The sequence below is a fragment of the Anomaloglossus baeobatrachus genome, chromosome 8 (assembly GCF_048569485.1).
Source record: "Anomaloglossus baeobatrachus isolate aAnoBae1 chromosome 8, aAnoBae1.hap1, whole genome shotgun sequence".
Lineage (NCBI taxonomy): Eukaryota > Metazoa > Chordata > Amphibia > Anura > Aromobatidae > Anomaloglossus > Anomaloglossus baeobatrachus.
This window is the reverse complement of record NC_134360.1, coordinates 49,975,209-49,992,507: the sequence shown is the minus strand read 5'-3', so window position 1 is coordinate 49,992,507 and position 17,299 is coordinate 49,975,209. Positions and strand designations below refer to the sequence as shown.

Here is a 17,299-nt window from a genome sequence, read left to right as displayed (position 1 = left end):
CTCTTCCATGTGAGGCTACTTTCACACTTGCGTTGGACGGCTTCCGTTGCTATCCGCCGCCTTGAGGAATTACGGTAACCGTTGCAGGAAACCGTTTTATTCCTCATAGACTTCTATTAGCAACGGATGGCCTTGCGTTGCATCCATCAAGCGACGCTGCGTTGCATCCGCCGGGCGGATGGAACGCTGCATGTAGCGTTTTTCTGCACTTGGCGGAGTGTCAAAAAAACGCAACCTGCAGGAATCCGTTTGGCGTCCGTTGTTTTTATAATGGACGCCTATTGTGGCAGATTCCGTAAGAATTTGTCAGTTGACCGATTCCGTTAACGCAACAGTCTTTACACAACTGCGCATGCCCAGATGTGTAAAGTGAAGAAAAAAAAAACTATAACGGATTGCGTTAGTTTGTACGATCCGTAGCATCCGTTGTGCCACTATATGCAATGCATCCGTTGCATCCGTCACACAACGCAATGCAACGGATGCCGTTCAACGCAAGTGTGAAAGTAGCCTGATATGTGTGCTCGGTATCGCACATACGTGAAGTTACTTTCGGGCGAGGAATACATTGTAGCTGTGACGTTCCAGCGCTCGCTCCCTGTTCCTTCCTCCACCATTATGACTAATGTGAGATTTTCTACTGTGCCTAATGATTACAGCCTACAACATGTTATCAAAGCGAACATGAAACAGATTCTTCTCTTCTATGCAAGAGACAAAACTAAATCCCGCTTCTGATTTTTTTTTTTTTTCTTCTCCTAAGCATAAATTAATTTTACTCCTCTGCTGGATCTTTTCATATGAGCGATGAAGAGTAAGAAAAATGTCTAAATCTGCAAGTAAATTGCTGAATAATTAGCGCGGCATTTTTCTATGACACAGGGCATTAGCAGCGGAACATGAAACCTTGTCCGTGTTTTAGCCAGAATAGGCCTGTCTGCCTCCAGCGCACAATAACAGCCAAATTACCAAAATGAGCTCAATTAGAGTTTTCAGGAAATGGAGAAAATTATTAAAGAAATCATTGGGTGGCTGAAAAAAAAAAAGAAAAAGAAATAATAAGACTCGTGAGCTTCAGAGACTCCGGCACTGCAGGGTGCCCGGCTCATACTGGGGACTAATCGAGCAGGAGCCAAGTGGCATCAATGGGGGGGCTCTAATATATGGGGCATTAATGTGCGGCTCATAGGACCCATACACGGAAATGGTGACCTGATTTGAGGTCTTTTGTATCCCTACAGAGATAATGTTAGGTTTTTTTGGAGCCCAAATAGAATTTCCATTAGAGCTCGCTGCCCATTGTTTATAAACAATGATACATTGTAACAATCACAGTGTTTCCTGCTGCATGATGATGTGGCCACTGCTAGTGCCACTTTTCTCACCATTTTACTAAGGGATATTGTGCATTATGGATAGTCTCACAAGACCCTAGTAACATTGATACAAATTGTACAAATCAATGTATTTCTATGGGTGCATCCGACATGCAGCGAAACCCTCTCCTGCGAATTAGCCGCAGACCATGGAATGACATAAGTGTAGCTAAACAGAAAGTCTTCCACCAGAAGGGGCCTCAATTTTATTTTTGGGACCCATGTGCAAATTTTTGGCATCTAGTCACCCCATGGGTCAGTTATAATCTTAAAGGCACATTTCCTGTGCTTTTCACCTGCTCGTTGGGATCGAAAAGGTATGTTTTGCTAAGTATTTAAAGGGGTCGGATATGGCTTTAAAGAAGGCTATTAATTTTATTATAATGATTCAATGATTACAGATATTAGGAAATAGCGTGATATTGCGTATACTTTTGCATAATATAAATCACAAAGGTAAAGTACTTATATTGCACACTACATAGCAAATACTTCACCAGGAGCCACACATCATCTGTCCGGAAACACCAGCGGTCTTCAGTGTAGGAGGAGAAAAAGGGGTTAAACCCTCGCAATCCGCCAAATAAGATGTAGAGATGTTGATAGATTAATCACTCTTTTATTCCATAGTTCTAAGCGTTTCGAGGTGTAGAGACCTCTTCCTCAGGACCAGAAAAACAACATTCAGGATGTTGATTTTCTGGTCCTGAGGAAGAGGTCTCTACACCTCGAAACGCGTAGACCTATGGAATAAAAGAGTGATTAATCTATCAACATCTCTACATCTTTTTTGGCGGATTGCGCGGGTTTAACCCCTTTTTCTCCTCCTACACTGAAGACTTCTGCACGTGGGGCCGCGGCAGCCGCCATTATCCTATGCTATCTATGGTGGTTGTGACCCTTCACAACCACATTTGGTGAGTGTATTAATCTATATACTAACCTGTTACTTATCTGGTAAAACCCTATCAGCGCTTATGTTTTCTAGCACTATTACTCGGAAACATTAGCTGTGAGAGGCAAAACAGTGAAGACATAGAAATTCCTGGGATCCACACTGGCTTCACTTCCCTTTTAGTCCACAGGTTAACAGGCTTTTGACTTTGCTGACATCTTTACCAGTTTATATCTCTTTTGAAAACAAATGCTTGTGTAACCAAGTGTTACACAAACTCTGTCAGGTTCTATTTGTCCAATATAGTATCCCTCTTCTGAGTGGCCAACTGTTTAGATGTCAATCTATATCGGACAAATACGTCACCGAATGAGACATGCCAAAGGCTCCTGGTACTAGATGTTTTACCATACAATAAACATACACTTTCTCACTAAACATTGATAAAAGAGCTATGTGCTACTGGGTAATACTATAAACATGTACTTTCTCACTAAACATTGATAAAAGAGCTAGGACTCCAGGTGTTTGGGAAAATTACAGAAAAACAAGCTGATGTAAGCTAAACTGTTACTGTCTAATATCTTAAAGGGTTCTTTAAAGACAGACTACAATGTGGTACAGCGTCAATGGGCAGGATATTCTCATACAAGACCTGCCAGACATGTAGGAGATCTGCCAATATCTGGAAGGCAGTCGTCAAAGCGCCTCTTACCTCCTGATGCTGAAGTGCGAGGCATTGCCAGGCAGTCACAAGCCACCCCAAGTTTGTGACAGTGGCTCGCACTTTGTGTCATAGATTTGGTACATTTTGCTAAACATTTAAGGGTTGACATGGAAATTTCTGAAGGTTAAAAAAGCAACAAGTGCTTAAAAAAATAAAATGGGGGGTTAAGTTCTTTTACATGGCCTCTGTAAATGTGACGTTCAAAATTTGTATCCTCTTAATATAAAGCAGTCATCTTATATAGCACTTACAGTTGCTCATTTTGCTTTTCTACCCAGTTAATTCTTCTCTTTTCCATTAAGTCCATGACATCACGTAATTAAAAACAGACTAGTAGAGATGCGCGAGCCTAAAGTTCGGTGTTCATTTCAAACTCAAACTTTTCCAAAAAAACAAAGTTCGGGTTCTGAGTTTGGATGCTTTACAAATGCAAACCACTTGCACGAGCTTCACTGTGCAGAAGTATGCACAATGCTCTGCCCAGTGCGAGACACTTGCAGTGTTTGAACGGCTCGCAGTGGGGGTAACAGCATGTTCAGATGTAGTATGCACCCCCAAAAACTGGAAAAAAAACCCAGCCCACACTTCAATTAATGACTTGAAATGATGTTCAGGTCAAGTCTGGGTCCATACCGGACTTTAAAAAAAGTTCAGCTGGACCAGCAGAACCCGAACTTCCACAGGTCCGCTTATCTCTACTGACTAGCTGAATACTTTGAAGCTCTATATAGAAAGAAGAAGTCTCTTCCCTGAATAAATCTTCACTGCAAAACTAAATGACGGGGGGAGATGAGGGAGCAGCTGAGTCAGGAGTTGAAGAGTGGGATGAATCATAAAGGGAAAAGAGACTTAGGGGTACTTTGCACGCTGCGACATCACAAGCCGATGCTGCGATGTCGAGTGAGATAGTCCCCGCCCCCGTGCGATATCTTGTGATAGCTGCCGTAGCGAACATTATCGCTATGGCAGCTTCACATGCTCTCACCTGTCCTGCGACGTCGCTCTGGCCGGCGAACCGCCTCCTTCCTAAGGGAGCGGGTCGTGCGGCGTCACAGCGACGTAACACGGCAGGCGGCCAATAGCAACGGAGGGGCGGAGATGAGCAGGATGTAAACATCCCGCCCACCTCCTTCCTTCTCATAGCAGCCGGGACGCAGGTAAGGTGATGTTCCTCGCTCCTGCGGCTTTACACACAGCGATGTGTGCTGCCGCAGGAGCGAGGAACAACATCGCACCTGTCGCGGCACCGGCATTATGGAAATGTCGGAGACTACACCGATGATACGATAACGATGCTTTTGCGCTCGTTAATCATATCAAAAAGGTTTTACACACTACGACATCACAAGTGACGCCGGATGTGGGTCACTTTCGATTTGACCCCACCGACATCGCACCTGCGATGTTGTAGTGGGCAAAGCCGGCCTTAGTGTTTCTACATAGAGCAGAGACAAGAGAAGAATTAACTGGGTAGAAATCCAAAATGATCAAGTGTAAGTACACAGTGCTATATAATATGATAATTGCAATATATTAAGAAGATAAAAACTTTGATAGGAGTGGTTATTTTAATTTAATCAGTGGTTAAATTTGGAGCAGTTTCTCTTGTAGAGTTTGGAATAAAATCTGCTCCGAAATCCATAAACAATTTCTCCCCAGGGTATAATTTTCTGTGTTTGACCTTTACCTCCTTCCCTTGCAGGAAGTGCTGGGACCCCAGTTATGTTCAACAAGAATGGTGATGCTTTGGGCCGATATGACATCTTCCAGTTCCAGATGGGAAATCACACCGCACCCGGATATCGGCTGATCGGTCAGTGGACGGACGAGTTGCAGCTGAATGTGAGTTGCCCATTATGTACTGCAACGTACCCTCTTATTGGGCTATGTTCAGATGCGGCTTATTAATTTTATAGGCCACATCCATAGGATTTTATTTGCACATCTATTGTTTTTAGCATTTCGGTTCATTCTGATCCTTCTTGTTCATGAATACAATCCCAGACCTACAATGTGACTGACATACGGTAACAAGCTGGGCCAGAATTTGAGGTTTCTATGCTATTTCGAATATGTGGCAAGCTGGGTGACAACTGTATCGGCCATGATTGGTATCCGGCATCGCCTTTAGTTATCAGTCAGTAATTTCTTACGGTGTTTAATAATTGTGCATGCCTGTATAGAGAAGAGAAGGTCAGGGATTGTATTCTTGTAACACGTGTATCTGCATGGTTATGAGTCAGGCAGAACATGGTGAAGAGCCCCTAGGTGCTATGTGGGAGCTGACGCTGTTCCCTTAGTCATCAAAGCTTTTATTAAACACAATTTCACAAGTCTGAGCAGCCACCTCAGTGCTGGGGGAGCAAAATTGAATTTTCCAGCTCTTAAAGCTGCGAGTTTGCGGTTTATATTTCCCTTGATCGCGCAAGACTGACAGCGACATTCACCAGAAACGTATTATCCATGACCCGCAGTCACAGCCTAGAACCTCAGCCAGATAATACCTTGTAATTTACGGGACACAATGCGGCTCTGACATAAATATCGCCCCCTGGCTACCATCGCCCATTATAATCAACTCAGGATGTTGTGAAGTTTATTGAAACATTTGTGTCATTTGTAATAATAGGAAATTGGTGGTTATACCCCATAACAGATGGGACTGCTGAAGCAACTTGTACAACTGCCTCAGGTTTTGATAAAGGGGGTCACTGAAGAGAACATTTGTATCCTATCTGTATGGGTCTAGCGAGTCCCCAGGAAAAAAAGAGAAAAAAACTTAGCACCTCTCAGTTCAACAACGTATCAGCTGAACAGCCCTCCCCACCAACCACACCAACACCATGATCAAGACCAACCACATGCATACAATCAATGCCAACAATATCATGGTCAACACCACCATCATCATATGCCCAATCAATATCATGATCAAGATGACCAACATACATCCAATCAATACCAACAACATCATGATCAAGACCACCAACATATGTCCAATCAGCACCAACATCATGATCAAGACTACCAACATACAGTATGTCCAATCAACATTATGAGCAAGATGACCAACATACATCCAATCAATACCAACATCATCATGATCAAGGCCACCAACATATGTCCAATCAGCACCAACATCGTGATCAAGACTACCAACATACAGTATGTCCAATCAACATTATGAGCAAGATGACCAACATACATCCAATCAATACCAACATCATCATGATCAAGGCCACCAACATATGTCCAATCTATATCACAAACATTATGATTAAAATGATAAAAAGCAGTCCAATTAATACCATCAACATCATGATTAAGACCATCAAAATATATCCAAACATTAGCATCATAATTATGATCAAGACTACCAACATATGTCCAATCAACCCCAACATCATCATGATCAAGACCACTAACATACATCCAATCGATACCATCAACATCATGATCAAGACCACCATCATACGTTGAATTGATATTATTGAATTTATGATCAAGGTCACCAATATATGTTCAATTAACACCACCAACATCATGATTCAGATGATCAACATAAGTCCAATCAACACCAACAACATTATGATCAAGACTTCCAACATACAGTGCTGGCCAAAAGTATTGGCACCCCTGCAATTCTGTCAGAAAATACTCAATTTCTTCCTAAAAATGATTGTAATCACAAATTCTTGGGTATTATTATTTTTATTTAATTTGTCTTCAATGAAAAAAAAACAACAAAATTTGTCATAAAGCCAAATTGGATATAATTCCACACCAAACATAAAAACGGGGGTGGACAAAAGTATTGGCACTGTTTGAAAAATCATGTGATGCTTCTCTAATTTGTGTAATTAGCAGCACCTGTAACTTACCTGTGGCACCTAACAGGTGTTGGCAATAACTAAATCACACTTGCAGCCAGATGACATGGATTAAAGTTGACTCAACCTCTGTCCTGTGTCCTTGTGTGTACCACATTGAGCATGGAGAAAAGAAAGAAGAACAAAGAACTGTCTGAGGACTTGAGAATCCAAATTGTGAGGAAGCATGAGCAATCTCAAGGCTACAAGTCCATCTCCAAAGACCTGAAAGTTCCTGTGTCTACGGTGCGCAGTGTCATCAAGAAGTGTAAAGCCCATGGCACTGTGGCTAACCTCCCTAGATGTGGAAGGAAAAGAAAAATTGACGAGAGATTTCAACGGAAGATTGTGCGGATGGTGGATAAAGAACCTCGACTAACATCCAAACAAGTTCAAGCTGCCCTGCAGTCCGAGGGTACAGCAGTGTCATCCCGTACTATCCATCAGCGTCTGAATGAAAAGGGACTGTATGGTAGGATACCCAGGAAGACCCCACTTCTTACCCCGAGACATAAAAAAGCCAGGCTGGAGTTTGCCAAAACTTACCTGAGAAAGCTTAAAACGTTTTGGAAGAATGTTCTCTGGTCAGATGAGAGAAAAGTAGAGCTTTTTGGGAAAAGCCATCAACATAGAGTTTACAGGAAAAAAAAAGAGGCATTCAAAGAAAAGAACACGGTCCCTACAGTCAAACATGGCGGAGGTTCCCTGATGTTTTGGGGTTGCTTTGCTGCCTCTTGCACTGGACTGCTTGACCGTGTGCATGGCATTATGAAGTCTGAAGACTACCAACAAATTTTGCAGCATAATGTAGGGCCCAGTGTGAGAAAGCTGGGTCTCCCTCAGAGGTCATGGGTCATCCAGCAGGACAATGACCCAAAACACACTTCAAAAAGCACTAGAAAATGGTTTGATAGAAAGCACTGGAGACTACTAAAGTGGCCAGCAATGAGTCCAGACCTGAACCCCATAGAACACCTGTGGAGAGATCTCACAATGGCAGTTTGGAGAAGGCCCCTTCAAATCTCAGGGACCTGGAGCAGTTTGCCAAAGAAGAATGGTCTAAAATTCCAGCAGAGCATTGTAAGAAACTCATTGATGGTTACCGGAAGCGGTTGTTCGCAGTTATTTTGGCTAAAGGTTGTGCAACTAAGTATTAGGCTAAGGGTGCCAATACTTTTGTCTGGCCCATTTTTGGAGTTTTGTGTGAAATGATCAATGATTTGATTTTTATTTCTCTTTTGTGTTTTTTCATTGCAAGCAAAATAAATGAAGATAATACCAAAGAATTTGTGATTGCAATCATTTTCAAGAAGAAACTGAGTATTATCTGACAGAATTGCAGGGGTGCCAATACTTTTGGCCAGCACTGTACGTCAAATTAATACCATCAACATCCTGATCAAAACTACCAACGTAAATCCAATCATTACAAGTAACATCATGATCAAGACCACCAACATAAGTCCAATTAATACCATCAACATCATGATCACAATCATCAACATACGTCCAATCAACACCAACATGATGCTCAAGACCACCAAAATAGACCAATCAATACAATCAATATTATGATCAAGACCACAAACAAACTTCCAATTAGTACCATTGAAATCATGATCAATGCCACCAACATACGCCTAATGAATACCAACAACATCATGCTCCAGACTACCGACATACATCCAATCAACACCAGCGACATCATGATGAAAGCAACCAAGTCCATCAGAATTCATTCTAACAACTAGCGTCATCAACATCACTACAACAATAAATCTGAGACAAAAATCATCATTATTAACCACACTAAACACATTCTAAGTTCCAACATCAATAACTGCACTATTAACAGCACCACCAACATAACCTTGATCGATACCAACAAAAACACAACTATCAACACCACTGCCAACATAACCACAGACAATACCAAAATCATCCCTAACATAACCACAATTAATACCAACATCCGCATAACCATGATCAATACTGTCATCAATAACCATGATCAAACCATAAATGACAGAACCAACATCAATACTACCACCTTAATTCCACCACTAAAATTACCCAAATCGACATGATCCAGACCACCAACACCATAATCAATACCAACATTTCCAACATTTCAACCATCAATACAAAGACCTCAGTACTAAAAATCCCCCAATATGATCATAAATAGCACCACTACTACCAATATCACACCCAACACCCCTCAGTACTAAAAATCCTCCCCCTATGATCATAAACAGCACTACTACTACCAATATCACACCCAACACCTCAGGACTAAAAATCCGCCCCCTATGATCATAAACAGCACTACTACTACCAATATCACACCCAACACCTCAGGACTAAAAATCCGCCCCCTATGATCATAAACAGCACTACTACTACCAATATCACACCCAACACTTCAGTACTAAAAGTCCCCCAATATTATCATAAATAGCACCACTACTACCAATATCACACCCAACACTTAAGTACTAAAAATCCCCTAATATGATTATGAACAGCACCACTACTACCAATATCACACCCAATACCTCAGTATGAAAAATCCCCCCAATATAATCATAAACAGTACCACTACTACCAATATCACACTCAACAACTTAGTACTAAATATCCTCCCCCTATGATCATAAACAGCATAACTACTACCAATATCACACCCAACACCTCAGTACTAAAAATGCCCCTGATATGATCATGAACGGCACCACTTCTACCAATATCACACCCAACACCTCAGTACATAAAATCCCCCAATATGATCATAAACAGCACCACTACCACCAATATCACACCCAACACCTCAGTACAAAAAATCCCCCAATATGATCATAAACATCACCACTACCACCAATATCACACCCAACACCTCAGTACTAAACATCCCCCCAATATGATCATAAACTGCACCACTACTACCAAAATCATACCCAACACCTCACTGCTAAAAATGCCCCCAATATGATCATAAACAGCACCACTACTACCAATAATACACCCAACACCTCAATGATCAATAGCATAAACGACTACCAGTATCATCAGACAATTATTACCACCACTGAGGCTATGTAGACTACCAACAAAAACAGGAACATCTACTAAATCATCGATATTGCAGTCGCCAACACTTATTGTCACTTATTTGGATGTTGCTGGTGCAGATGAACCCTGGAGCTATTAGAGAATTAGTATTAGAGCAGAGGGGGGAGAATTTGGGGGTGACATATGGCCCCTGTAATATATATTCAGATACAATTTGCCTTTAAATGTGTCCACATTGTATCAAGTTGGCCCAAACCATTTAGCGCTCCATGGGGGGATGGGGCAGGTGCGCGCCCTCGCTCAGGAGCCGCCGGCCCGTCAGCTGTCTGCAGTTTGCTCTGTATTAATTCAAGGTTTTACCATAATTATGATGGCGCGGCTTGGCCTCGTTCTCATGCAGGGCACATGGCGATAATGAGATTTCTCTCTGGTGTCAGAAGACACTTTTTCTGCATCTGTCAGAGAGATATTGTATCTTTCGGCTTCTGCTGATCAAAGCAAAGAACCTTGTACATTATTTGTTTCTCGCAAGTTTCCTGTTACGTGATAGATAGATGAAGGCATGAAATACCAGATTTATTCCTCAAAGCCAGAGGCGGAGGAGGGGGGCATCCAGCTGACACCCGCTTTCTTCATTTATCAAGTAACTTCTTGTTAATTTACACAGGAGATTAGAGCTGTTCTGCTGGTGAGGACGGAAGAAGTGCCCTGAATATAATCCTATATCACTAGTATCTCCATAGTCCTGTCCTTATAGACTGCCAGCATTATACTACTGCCCAAAATGTCGCCTTCATCCCCAGACTCCTCCCTCATCCAGTGACAGCAGCCAATCAGCATCATGTATGCGACTTACATAGGACTGCAGGTGACATCTACTATATTATCTGTACTCAGAGAGTTATCCATGTGTTATCTGTGGTGTTACATAGGACTGCAGGTGACATCTGCTACATTATTTATACTCAGGGAGTTATCACTATGTTATCTGTGGTGTTACATAGGACTGCAGGTGACATCTGCTACATTATTTATACTCAGGGAGTTATCACTATGTTATTTGTGGTGTTACATAGGACTGCAGCTGACATCTACTACATTATCTATACTCAGTGAGTTATCCATGTGTTGTCTGTGGTGTTACATAGGACTGCAGGTAACATCTGCTACATTATCTGTACTCAGAGAGGTATCCATGTGTTGTCTGTGGTGTTACATAGGACTGCAGGTAACATCTGCTACATTATCTGTACTCAGAGAGGTATCACTGTGTTATCTGTGGTGTTACATAGGACTGCAGCTGACATCTACTACATTATCTGTACTCAAGAGGGTTATCACTGTGTTATCTCTGGTGTTACATAGGACTGCATGTGACATTTACTACATTATCTTTACTCAGAGCATTATCACTGTTTCCTGTGTTTTTACATAGGACTGCAGGTGACATTTACAGCATTATCTGTAATCACAGCATTATCCATGTGTTGTCTGTGGTGTTATATAGGACTGCAGGTGACATCTACTCTGTAGTTAGCGTTATCACTGTTATATGTGGTGTTACATAGGACTGCAGGTGATATCTACTACATTATCTGTATTCAGAGAGTTATCACTGTGTTAAATCTGGTGTTACATAGGACTGCAGGTGACATCTACTCTGTAGTTAGCATTATCACTGTGTTATTGGGGCATTGCATAGGACTGCAGGTGATATCTACTACATTATCTGTATTCAGAGAGTTATCACTGTGTTATCTGTAGTGTTACATAGGACTGCAGGTGACATCTACTACATTATCTGTACTCAGAGAGGTATCACTGTATTATCTGTGGTGTTACATAGGACTGCAGGTGACCTCTACTACATTATCTATACTCAGAGAGGAATCACTGTGTTTTACATAGGACTGCAGGTGACATCTACTACATTATCTGTACTCAGAGAGGTATCACTGTATTATCTGTGGTGTTACATAGGACTGCAGGTGACCTCTACTACATTATCTATACTCAGAGAGGAATCACTGTGTTTTACATAGGACTGCAGGTAACATCTACTACATTATTTATACTCAGGGAGTTATCACTGTGTTATTTGTGGTGTTACATAGGACTGCAGGTGACATTTACTACATTATCTGTACTCAGAGAGATATCACCGTGTTATCTGTGGTTACATAGGACTGCAGGTGACATTTACTACATTATCTTTGCTCAGAGCATTATCACTGTTTCCTGTGGTTTTACATAGGACTACAGGTGACATTTACAGCATTATCTGTAATTACAGCGTTATCCTTGTGTTATATGTGGTGTTACATAGGGCTGCAGGTGATATCTACTACATTATCTGTATTCAGAGAGTTATCACTGTGCTATATATGGTGTTACATAGGACTGCAGGTGACATCTACTCTGTAGTTAGCGTTATCACTGTGTTATTGTGGCATTACATAGGACTGCAGGTGACATTTACTACATTATCTATACTCAGAGAGGTATCACTGTTATCTGTGGTGTTACGTAGGACTGCAGGTGACATCTACTACATTATCAGCACTCAGAGAGGTATCACTGTTATCTGTGGTGTTACATAGGACTGCAGGTGACATCTACTACATTATCAGCACTCAGAGAAGTATCACTGTTATCTGTGGTGTTACATAGGACTGCAGGTGACATCTACTACATTATCAGCACTCAGAGAGGTATCACTGTAATCTGTGGTGTTACATAGGACTGCAGGTGTCCATACATTCAGCCGGTAATTGGCTGGGAGCTGCTGGTCTGGGGCTGTCAGTCACACGGCAGTGATCAGGGAGAGGGTTAATCTGTCTGCAGCCTCTGCCTCTGTTCTCGCAGACAGCCATATATCACCCTGCGCCTTCTGCAGAGCTGCCCGCAAGATTTATGGCATGTATAATTATCAATATGGCTTTACAAACATGTGCATTAAGCCAGTGTAACACCCCATAAATCCTGCTGTGTAATCCCCACATAAACAAGGCAAATGTTCTCTGCCATCACACTCGGTGCCAGGGGCCGGGCACAGCTTTCCTTGTGCTTCCTCAGGCATAGAAATCACCGAGCGCAGGCACCGCAGCCCTGTACACAGACGGGTGTGATGCGATTATGGCGCTTTTATTGCCTGCTGCTGTACAGTCATTCAGCGAGGCCTCATTCACTTTTCCGCTAGAGTGTTAGCTCTTCAGTATAGTGGCCATTTGTCATTGTTTGAGCCAACTCTAGGGGTAAGTTGGCTCTGCATTCTGTCACTATTTAGCCATATGAAGACACAAGCACAATAATACGACAATATTGTGATTAGGGAAGAAGGTCCTGACAAGGCACTACATGGACACTTCCGATCCCACCAGAATTTCACAGTATAAATGATAAATGTATGATCACTGAGAATCTAGATAATGAGACCCCCTGCTCCCAAATCATAAGGACTCCTAAATCCTCTGTGTGAGTGGACCAGAAGTGAGCATGTGCAGCCCCCATAAGACCCCGTCCCCGCAAATCATAAGGACTGGGCTCCTAAATCCCATGTGTGAATGGAGCTGAAGTGAGAATGTGCAGCCCCCATGTCTTTAATGAGACCCCCTCTCCACAAATCCCCTGTGAATGGAGCTGAATTGAGCATGTGCAGGCCCCATGCCTTCAATGAGGCCCCTCCTCCCAAATCATAAGGACTTGGTTCCTAAATCCCTGGTGTAAATGGAGTTGAAGTGAGCATGTGCAGCCCCCATGCCTTTATTGAGACCCCTCCTCCCAAATCAGAAGAACTGGGCTCCTAAATCCCCTGTGTAAATGGAGTTGAAGTGAGCATGTGCAGCCCCCATGTCTTTAATGAGATCCCTCCTCCCAAATCAGAAGAACTGGGCTCCTAAATCCCCCGTGTGAATGGAGTTGAAGTGAGCATGTGTAGCCGCTATACTTTTCATGAGACCCTCTTCCTACCAAATCATAAGGACTGAGCTCCTAAATCCTCTATGTGAATGGAGCTGAAGTGAGCATGTGCAGCCCCCAGGCCTTTAATGAGACCCCCTCTCCCCAAATCATAAGGGCTCCCAAATCCCCTGTGAATAGAGCTAAATTGTGCATGTGCAGGCCCTATGCCTTTAATGAGACCCCCTCCCCCAAATCAGGACTGAGCTCATAAATCCCCTATTTGAATGGAGCTGAAGTGAGCATGTGCAGCCGCTATGACTTTAATGAGACTCTTTCCCCCCAAATCTTAAGGGCTCCTAAATCGCCTGTGTGAATGGAGCTTAAATGAGCATGTACAGACCTTATGCCTTTAATGAGACCCCTCCTCCCAAATCATAAGGACTGTGCTCCTAAATCCCATGTGCCAATGGAGCTGAAGTGAGCATGTGCAGACCTTATGCCTTTAATGAGACCCCTCCTCCCAAATCATAAGGACTGAGCTCCTAAATCCCCTTTGTGAATGGAGCTGAAGTGAGCATGCGCAGCCCCCATGCTTTCAATGAGATCCATCCTCCCAAATGATAAGAACTGGGATCTTAAATCCCCTGTGTGAATGGAGCTGTAGTGAGCATGTGCAGCCCTCACATTGAATATTGCAGTGGTTGCACATGCTCACTACTGTTCTATTGATACTGTGGATTTGAATGCCTCATTCTTATGATTTGTGGGGTCTCAGGATCAGGACCCCCGGTGATCATACATTTTATCATCGGTTTTGGAGAACTCTGGCGCAGTTTGCAGGCAGCATACCCGCCTTGAACCACATTTTATTCATTTATATATCGCTATTAATTCCACATTTCTGTGAATACTTTTGGCAATTTATTTGACTTTTGTGAATGGGGGGTGGTTTAAAATGTAACAAGGTGAATTAAAACAGCATCAAAACAGTAAAGTAGTGAAGAGCCGGAAAAAAAAAGTGCTTAAACAAGACCCCGATATCCACTGTGGGGATGGAGCAGTAGTGAGCATGTGCAAACACTCGGGTTCAGAGGTTTGCACATGCTCACGGCTGCTCCACATTCTCTGGGGTCTCTGCAGGGATCATACACTCCGCACCTCTCCTGTGAAGTTGTGATATAAGTCATTTATGGTAGTATAATCCCGTTTGAAGCCTTGTGCTGGGTGCGGGAGAGAACCCAACTCATTCAGAGACATTTGTGACTCCCGTAGGAAATGTCGCCATATAGTCCGAACCTAAATATGCATGAATGCACCACACACTGGTAACCTTAGGCGCCTCTGCACCGCGCCCGCATGTGTTCCGCATTCACCGCCTACATTCACCGTACACAAAAAACTGCACCAGATTTATCGCCGGAGACGCCCTCCATCGATTTCCTGAAAACTCCTGCTGGGCGATAAATCTCCGGCCGCTCTGATTTGCGGAGGAGAAGATGAAACATCGCACTTGTGGCTGAGAAAACCTCATTCAATATTAAATTCCTTATCAAGAGGCGCAGGGACAGGGGCAAATTTATGACCCGGGCAATTAATGGGAAATCGTTACATGAGAGAGTGAGCAGAGCCAGCGCTGCGGAGAGAGGAGAGGATCCGACATAGCAGAGGGGAGACGGCTGCAATGATGGGCACGATGGAGCAGAACTTGTCTGATGCAGCAGAGCTGTGTTTGCCATGTGTAGCAGAGCTGAGTTTGCTATACATAGCAGAGAACTGGTGGATACAGAAAGAAGAGGACCCCTGAGAACAATAGCTCATGGATATACACAATTACACCTGCTTATAAGGTGGAAATGGGCCCCTCTGCAGTTGCAGTAGCAGAGCTGGGTTTGCTCTATATAGCAGTGGTGAGTTTGCTATATGTAGCAAAGCAGGTTTTGTCATGTACAGCAGAATGGATTGGATATATGTAACAGAGCTGGGTTTGCAATATATATAGAAGAGATAGACTTGCTATATTTATTAGAGCTGGGTTTGCCATATGTAACAGAGGCAATTTTGCTATATGTAGCAGAGGTGTGGTTGCCATATGTAGTAGAGGTGTTTGCTATATATAGAAGGGCTGGGTTTGCCATCTGTGTCAGAGTTGTGTTTGCCATATATAGCATCTTTGATTTTTCTATATGTAGCAGAGCTGGGTTTGCATTATATAGAGCAGAGGTGGGTTTGCTATATAAAGCAGAGGTGGGTTTGCCATATATAGCAGTGTTGGGTTTGCTATAAATAGCAGAGGTGGGTTTGCCATATATAGCAGAGGTGAGTTTGCCATGCTTAGCAGACTGGGTTTGCCATATGTAACAGAGGCAAGTTTTCTATATGTAGCAGAGGTGAGTTTGCCATATATAGTAGAGATGGGTTTGCCACATATAGCGGAGATGGGTTTGCCATATGTAAGAGGGTGAAGTTTGCCATATGTAACAAACTTAAGTTCGCCATATACAGCAGGGCTGGGTTTGCCTCATATAGCGGAGGTGAGTTTGCCATATTTAGCAGAGCTGGGTTTGTCGTATATAACAGAGGCGAGTTTCCTATATATAGTAGAGGTGTTTGCTATATGTAGCAGGGCTGAGTTTGCCATCTGTATCAGAGATGGGTTTACCATATATACCAGAGATGTTTTATATATAACAGAGCTGTGTTTGCTATGCAGTGTGTCCACCCATATCCTGTCACCGCCACTACCGTGAGAACGGCAGCAGCTATAGGCATAGAAGTGGTGTCTAGGTATAGTAAAGTAGCCATGCGCTATGCAATGAAACCACCTATAGCGCCACCTGGTGGAAAACAACGGAGTTAGCATTTTTATCTCAAAAACGGAACGAGATAGAGAAAAAAAGTGAATTACAAAGTTGCAGAGCATCATCAATTCAATACGAATCGACGAAGCGCGTGCAGAGAAAATACTTAGCATGTGGGTACGGTTCCACTTGCATACAAATATTCACTCCGATGCTCATCCCAAAAAGTGGGACGAATGTCATGCATATAGTCGTGCATATGTCATGCGAGTGTGCCTTTTTTTCCTCACCTAGCATCTGTATGACAAGAATATGTAATGCCGCGCGATATTTTTCTCACACCCATAGACTTGCATTAGCGAGTCTGGTGCACTTCACGCAGCCATACGCAGCATGCTGCTATTTGATCCTCAGCACGATTTGAGATGAGGAAAAAATAGCAGATGGACACTGCCTGATTGATTAACACTGGTGCGAGTGCAATACTATGTTTTATCGGATAGCATTTATCCGTGAAAATTGCAAGTGGAACCGTACCCTGTGCAGGAGAAAACACTCAGCGTGTGCAGAGAGAATATGCAGCGGGTGCAGAGAGAATACTCGGCATGTGCAGAGAAAAACAGAGAAAATGCATAGCGTTTGCAGAGAAAACACTCAGCGCG

The 17,299-nt window shown here is 42.9% G+C and overlaps 1 protein-coding gene across 1 annotated transcript in view; it reads left to right on the top strand.

Annotated features, from left to right (window-relative positions):
- GRM7 (glutamate metabotropic receptor 7) overlaps positions 1-17,299 on the top strand; it is a 519,969-nt gene that overhangs the window by 322,035 nt on the left and 180,635 nt on the right. The window contains exon 7 of the mRNA XM_075321597.1: positions 4,701-4,840. Coding sequence (XP_075177712.1) covers positions 4,701-4,840 — 140 coding nt within the window. The remainder of the gene's footprint in view (positions 1-4,700; positions 4,841-17,299) is intronic.